Source organism: Mustela putorius, unplaced genomic scaffold, assembly GCF_011764305.1.
Source record: "Mustela putorius furo isolate JIRA1106 unplaced genomic scaffold, ASM1176430v1.1 tig00000450_pilon_pilon_pilon, whole genome shotgun sequence".
NCBI lineage: Eukaryota > Metazoa > Chordata > Mammalia > Carnivora > Mustelidae > Mustela > Mustela putorius.
The window spans coordinates 7,804,144-7,810,479 of record NW_025421385.1 but is presented as its reverse complement, the minus strand read 5'-3'; the positions used below and the strand labels follow the sequence as shown (position 1 = coordinate 7,810,479).

Genomic DNA, 6,336 nt, shown 5'->3' with positions numbered 1-6,336 from the left:
AGAAGGGCGCGAAGGCAGGAGAACGGAAGTCAGGGTCTCGCACTGGAGAAGGAAGGAGGTGCTCGGCTGAAGCTTCTCCTCCCCTCTTCCAGGCGCGGGTTGCGCGTGCGCCTTTGCACATTCTAGGGCCTTCTAGAAAAGGGGGACGGTAGGGCGGAGCTTGAAGTTGGGATGTGACGAGAGAGGGTGGGCCCTTCACGGGAAAGCTGGGCTTCTGAGCGAGTTCCGCGGGTTTGCTTTTAACGGTCTTCGGCGAGCACGTGGCGAGTCACGAGCTCGGTTCCTGCGCTCACGGGCCTAGGCTTGTGGTCCGGAAGCGCTTTACATGGGCCACATGGGAAAAATGATAACTACGGTTTCTGAAAAGAAACCGCATCTTGCGCTGCCCCGGGTTTCCTCATTGTCCGGCGGGGTTGCATGTGGATCCCACAGCGACCCGCGGTCGCTTTAAGACCAAACAAAGCAACTCCACCCTGGCGGGTTGCGCCCCTCCCGCAAGCGCGTCGCTGCGACGTGGTTGGCGGGCTGCAGCGTCACGTGCACGCCAGCGCAGGCAGTGATTGGAGGAGCCTAGGTAACAGATCGGCCGGTCAGCCGCTGGGCGGCGGGACTTGTTAGCTCCGGGTCGAGGTGCCGGTGACCTCCGGCATCCAAAAGCTTTTCCCTCAGTTAACATGGCTGCTGCCGGCGAGCGGCTGGGACGCTGATGAGGGAAGCGCGCGAGGCTTTTCTGAGGCTTTGCCAGCGATCCCTCAGCAATGGCGCTCCGGTCGCGGCTCTGGGAGTGGCTGTCGGTTTGCAGGAACCCTGGTAATTCTGGCTTCTCTCAGGTGACCCCCCAGGGCCTGCACGTTAAGTGTGTGTTCGCAAGCCGCGTTTTCTGTTAACCGCCCCCGACCTCCATGTCCCCGAGCAGGATACTGGCTAAGAGCACTGCGGAGACAATAGGAAATTAAGAACCAGGGTCTGTGATGACTGTACTCTGTGACCAGACTCACCTCTTGTCTCCCTTCCGGGGAGTGGATGGGGACAGAGGTGGGGTCAGAGTTCCGTTTTGTCCGTGTTTGTCATTTCTCAAGATACTCGTGGTGGTTCCCATTCTTAGGGTGTGGGGTCGCAGCGTTCTCAACGAGTTCCAAGCCAGCGCCGAAGCCTGACGTGGACCCTCTGGATAATGGAGCTGTTGCCCCAGAGTTCACCAATCGGAACCCCCGCAATCTGGAACTCTTAGGAGTGGCCAGGAAAGAGCGGGGTTGGGGGACAGCGTGGCCCTCCCGAGAGTTCTGGCACAGGTAATTAAGGCGGCTATTTAATCGGTCTCGCAGAGCAGTGCGCGGTACCCTACAAATTGTTTCAGTTCAGTCCACCGGCCAGGTGTTTCCGGAGATTGTCTAATCAGGAAGCAGCCACTGGCTGGCGGAGGGGCTAGTGGGCGGGGATGGGGGTCGGGGGACCTTGCGGGGAGGCGGGGATGGGCCCGGAGAGACAGACCATAAATAGGAGTCAGGGTCAGGGAGAAAATTTAAAGAGGGTGGTGTTCGGAGGGGGAGACTGGGCGCCTGCTAAGGTCCCTTCTGAAAGACCGTTTGCCGAGAAGAGCGTTCCCGGCAGAGGAGATGGCCGCGGTGGGAATGGGCTCGCGTGTGTGAACCACAAGGCCAGGGTACCTGGAGCTCAGTGTGCACAGGAGTGAACAGTGTGGGAGGGAAATGGTGCGGTAGGTGGGAGACAGATCATTAGCTTTGTAAACTGAAGTAAGCACGTCACAGTTGTTCACAATAGTGGGAAGCTGAGAGTTTAATAAATTTTGAACTTGAAGACCATTCTGGTTGCTCTGGGGAGAAGTTTGTAAGGGGGGGAAGAATAGAAGCAGGGAGACAAGGGAGGAGTCTGTTCTTTGTTATAAAAATGGTTATTTATTGAACACTTTGTATCTACCAGGAACCCTTAGTTGCTTTTTGTGCACTTTCTCACTTAACCCTTAGAATTACCTTATGAAGCAGGTACAGTAATTTCCTCCATTTTATGGGAGCAAGAGAATCGAGGCTCAGGGGAGACCAGGTTAATAAACTATAGAGCTAAGTTATAAACATGTTTTTGTCTGACCTGCCTGAGAGCCAAGACACTATAAATTGTTACCACTGTGTTGCTTTATATTATTTACTTGGTTATTTACTTAGTAAACATGTTAAGAATGGAGTATTTCTTTCTTTCTTTCCTTTTAAATATTTTTATTTATTTGACAGATCACAAGTAGGCAGAGAGACAGGCAGAGAGAGAGGAGGAGGAGGCAGGCTCCCTGCTGAGCAGAGAACCCTATGTGAGGCTCTATCCCAGGACCCTGGGATCATGACCTGAGCAGAAGACAGAGGCTTTAACCACGGAGCCACCCAGGCGCCCCATGAATGGAGTATTTCTTACAGACTATATAAAATTGTAATTGCAAGTTACATAGGAGTCATAACTGTGTGACACATTCATTCAACAAACCTTAGGCCTATGGCACTTCAAAGGCATTGCATGTCATCCTTGTTAGCAAAAATTTTATGTTTTGTTGTAGAAGAGGGAATAAGGTTAATAAAATTTTACAGTTGCTATGATGCATTTTTACTTAGTGTACATAGAAAGGAGTCAAAGGGAGTAGTAGGCAGATCACTTGAATTAATCTAAAATTCTTTTGACATATTCAACCTATTTACTTAATATTGGATTATTTAAGTAATTAGAGATCTATTTTCCCACTTCTTTTTTCCTATCTGGTGTATTCACAGTATTATCAATATAGCATTTTGGCATATTATAATAGGAAGTGACCTTAGAGAGGATGAGTCCTAAGCCTTTGTTGAACAAATTGTTTAAGACAAGGATCAGCAAACTATGGCCCATGGGCCATAGTTGACTTGCAAGCTTAAAATTTCCTTCCTTTAAAATGTGAAAAAGAATCCCAAAGAATAATATTTTGTGATGTGAGAATGATATAAAATTCAAATTTTATTATCCACAAAGAATGTTTTATTGTAACATAACACCACTCATTTTCACCTGGCTGTTCTAGTATTATTATGGCTGAGTTGAGCAGTTGCAGGAGACTCTAGGGCTCACATACCTAAAACATTTACTATCTGAGTCCTAATGGAAAAGGACTGTTGACCTTTGATTAAGAAACTGTGATTTTGGGGGCGCCTGAGTGGCTCAGTCCTTAAACGTCTGCCTTCGGCCCATCCCAGGGTCCTGCAATCGTGCCCCACATCGGCTCCCTGTTCGATTGGGAACCTGCTTCTCCCTCTGCCAACCTCTTCCCCTGCTTGTGCTTTCTCTGTCGGTGTCTCTCTCTTTCTCTCTCTGTCAAATAAATAAATAAAATCTTTTAAAAAAAAATTACAAATATTAGCTTACCACGTACACTCTTTTTGTCATCTGATCTTTTTCATCTGAATCCTCTCTGCCCCTTCAGAATACTTCCTTGTGTTGTTGAGGAACAGTGGCTCTGGAGCCAGACCCCTTGATTGAATGAAGTCCTAGTTCTATCACTTACCATTAGTTGTAATCTTGCTGAAGTTACTAAACCTTTCTGTGTCAGTTTCTGTGACCTTAAAAAAAAAAGAGAAAGAAAAAGAAAAGAAAGGAAAAACGTGAGATCATTTTGAAACAGGAGCTCTGCCTGTAAGCAGGAGGACAGTGCCTGGCACAGTAGGTGCTCAACAAATGGCAACAGCAGCACTGCCGGAAGTGCTACGTCATTCTTTCTGGTGGCTGTATAGAATATCACCGTATGGCTGTCTTAGTGAGCTAGCTTCTTACTGATGATTACCGTAATGATCCCAAACAGGGTAGCAATGAATTGCCTAGTCCATGCATCTCATCAGTGAGATCAGCGTATTTTTATGGGCCCAAGAGTCTTTAATATTTTGTTGCTGTGAACGGTCTGTTCAAACGTTTTGACTGTTAAGGTACTGTTTTTTTTTTTTTTATAAACTAATTATAGGAGGCTCTCACGTATGGAAATTAGCCCCATGAATAATATGTGTTTAAAATATTTTTTGTTTCTTGCTGCCTTTTTACTTTAGTTTACTGTTTTCTTAACTGTAGAAAACTTGGTCAATTTTTTCTTTATAAAGGTTGGATGACATGGTTTGATGTCCTGTACAAATAGGCTTACTTTAGACTTAATCATAGAAAACAAACTGAGCATTGCTGGAGGGGAAAGAGGTCGGGGGATGGGATAACTGGGTAGTGGACATTAAGGGGGGCACGTGATGTAATAAGCACTGGATGTTATATAAGACTGATGAATCACTTTGAAACTAATGTTACATGTTAATAGAGTTTAAACTAACTAAATAAGTAAGACTTAGTTTGACGTTGTAAAAATATCTGCTTGCTAGTATTACAATTTCAGTTTTTAATTTAAATCTTTGATCGATCTTACATTTATTTTAGTGTTAGCTGGAAAGTAGAAACATAATGTAAGTAAATATCCTTACTCAACGGAGGGTCACAGAGCTTAGCTCTTCCTCCTGAAATCCTTTTTTGAAGTAATGCTGTGTAATTCTCACATCTCAAATACCAGATTTCTCCTGGATATTTGAAGTTAAGTGGAAATGTTTGGTTTATTGTTATTGAGGATATCCTCATAAAGACAGGGAAAACAGCTCTTCCAAGTCAAATCCAGGTTAACTGTGTTGAAGTTAAGTGAAACAGACATTGTATTCTTGAGCAATATGTAGGCATTTATTCACCTGAGGCCTTTTACCTTTAGGACCCTTTTGTGATTTTCTTCTCTCCTCATCTCCCTTAGGTTGCGAGTTATCAGGACTCAGCATCACGTGGAAGCGCGGGTTGAGCATCGCAGCGGCCAGGTTGTGGTTTCAGCATCCACTCGGGAATGGGCTATTAAAAAGCACCTTTACAGCACCAGAAATGTGGTGGCCTGTGAGAGTGTAGGACGAGTGCTGGCAGAGCGATGCTTAGAGGCAGGAATCAACTTCATGGTCTACCAGCCCACTCCTTGGGAGGCAGCCTCAGACTCGGTATTTTGGTTTTCATGTACTTATTTTTTAAAAAGTAAGAATTCCTGGGGCGCCTGGGTGGCTCAGTGGGTTAAGCCGCTGCCTTCGGCTCAGGTCATGATCTCAGGTCCTGAGATTGAGTCCTGCATCGGGCTCTCTGCTCAGCAGGGTGCCTGCTTCCCTCTCTCTCTCTCTCTCTGCCTGCCTCTCTGCCAACTTGTGATCTCTCTCTGTCAAATAAATAAATAAAATCTTTAAAAAAAAAAAATGTAGGAATTCCTGACAGCGGGTCGTTACACAGTAACAATAGTTGCATTTATTAAGTTCTTTCCATGTGGCAGATGCCGAGGTGGGTATCCTGACATGTGTGACCTCATTCCATCCTCATTGCAGCCCAGAGGTCAGGAGTCATATGCCCCAGGTCACCTGAGGCTGGCTTGTCCCGAGTGAGTCCAGGGTGACTGACTGTAGAGCCACGATGTCCCCCACTCTGCTTCCCTGTCCATGTGTTAACATCTTGTCTGTATGATGAAATGCTGCTAATCTTCGACATCTCTAGAATCTCTTATCTGTGTCATCGTTACCACTTTCTGGAAAAATCTGTGCAGGCTGAAGAGTTAGCAAGGAGCAAATCAGCTGTTTTCGTTCTCTTGGGAAGTGAACTGTTTATTGTCAGCTTTCTTGTTGTGCTGACTTAACTTTTTCCTTTTTTCGGGTCTTCAAAACCAGATAAAACGACTGCAGAGTGCCATGACGGAAGGCGGTGTGGTGCTGCAGGAGCCTCGGAGAATCTATGAATGAGAGAGGAGCATTGTTTGGAACCTATGAATACAAAAGCTGTGAGCTGTTCCGTCCTCCAGAAGAGAGCATCTGGAAGAACATCCAGCTTGGAATTTTTGTCTAATCATGTAACCGTGAAGTGTTGTCACTAGTTAAGGTCATCCCCACCTCCCCTTGCGTGCGCGTTGAGGGGGCGGTGGTTTAATCAAGGGCTAAATTCTTCCCCTCTCTTGGATAGAAGTATCTGAGAAAAGCTGTTGTCAATTATGATTAACTTTGCAAGGACAAATGTTTATAAGTTAAAGAATAAACGCAGATTATGAGCTGTTTTTGGTTACGTGAAATCTTTGCCTTTGAGCCCTCTGTGGCGAGAGTACACATACGAGGTTTGTACAGACTGCTTGTTACCATGTCCAGCTCATAGTGGTTGATTTCAATAAATGAGAGCTGTTGCTACAGAGTGTGGACCTTTTTTTAAAATAGGAAATGTCCTTTTCAGTTAATTATTATAAACAGTGCTGTGAAGATAAAAGGGACAAATCATGAC

The 6,336-nt window shown here is 45.7% G+C and overlaps 1 protein-coding gene across 3 annotated transcripts; it reads left to right on the top strand.

The window, feature by feature from the left end:
* The first annotated feature begins 73 nt into the window (after positions 1 to 73).
* On the top strand, positions 74 to 6,247 carry MRPL18 (mitochondrial ribosomal protein L18). Of its 3 annotated transcripts, none has more exons than XM_004770856.3 (4): positions 74 to 574; positions 1,106 to 1,292; positions 4,799 to 5,030; positions 5,739 to 6,247. In XM_004770856.3, the coding sequence occupies exons 1-4, from the start codon at positions 418 to 420 to the stop codon at positions 5,808 to 5,810; spliced, it is 648 nt and encodes a 215-aa protein (XP_004770913.1). In that variant the 5' UTR covers positions 74 to 417; the 3' UTR covers positions 5,811 to 6,247. The 3 variants fall into 3 exon arrangements, with proteins under 3 accessions (XP_004770913.1, XP_044936021.1, XP_004770914.1); XM_045080086.1 differs by lacking the exon at positions 74 to 574 and adding an exon at positions 588 to 810 and having other exon boundaries at positions 4,799 to 4,881; positions 5,739 to 5,806; XM_004770857.3 differs by lacking the exon at positions 74 to 574 and adding an exon at positions 602 to 810.
* The last annotated feature ends 89 nt before the right edge of the window (positions 6,248 to 6,336 follow it).

What these genes read in the sequence shown, in the direction of transcription:
- MRPL18 (XM_004770856.3), top strand. Translation starts at nt 418, where the DNA reads ATGTGGATCCCACAGCGACCCGCGGTCGCTTTAAGACCAAACAAAGCA. An exon ending in CAGTGATTGGAGGAGCCTAG is followed by an intron (nt 575 to 1,105) that starts GTAACAGATCGG and finishes TCCCATTCTTAG; the next exon opens with GGTGTGGGGTCGCAGCGTTC. An exon ending in TCCCGAGAGTTCTGGCACAG is followed by an intron (nt 1,293 to 4,798) that starts GTAATTAAGGCG and finishes CATCTCCCTTAG; the next exon opens with GTTGCGAGTTATCAGGACTC.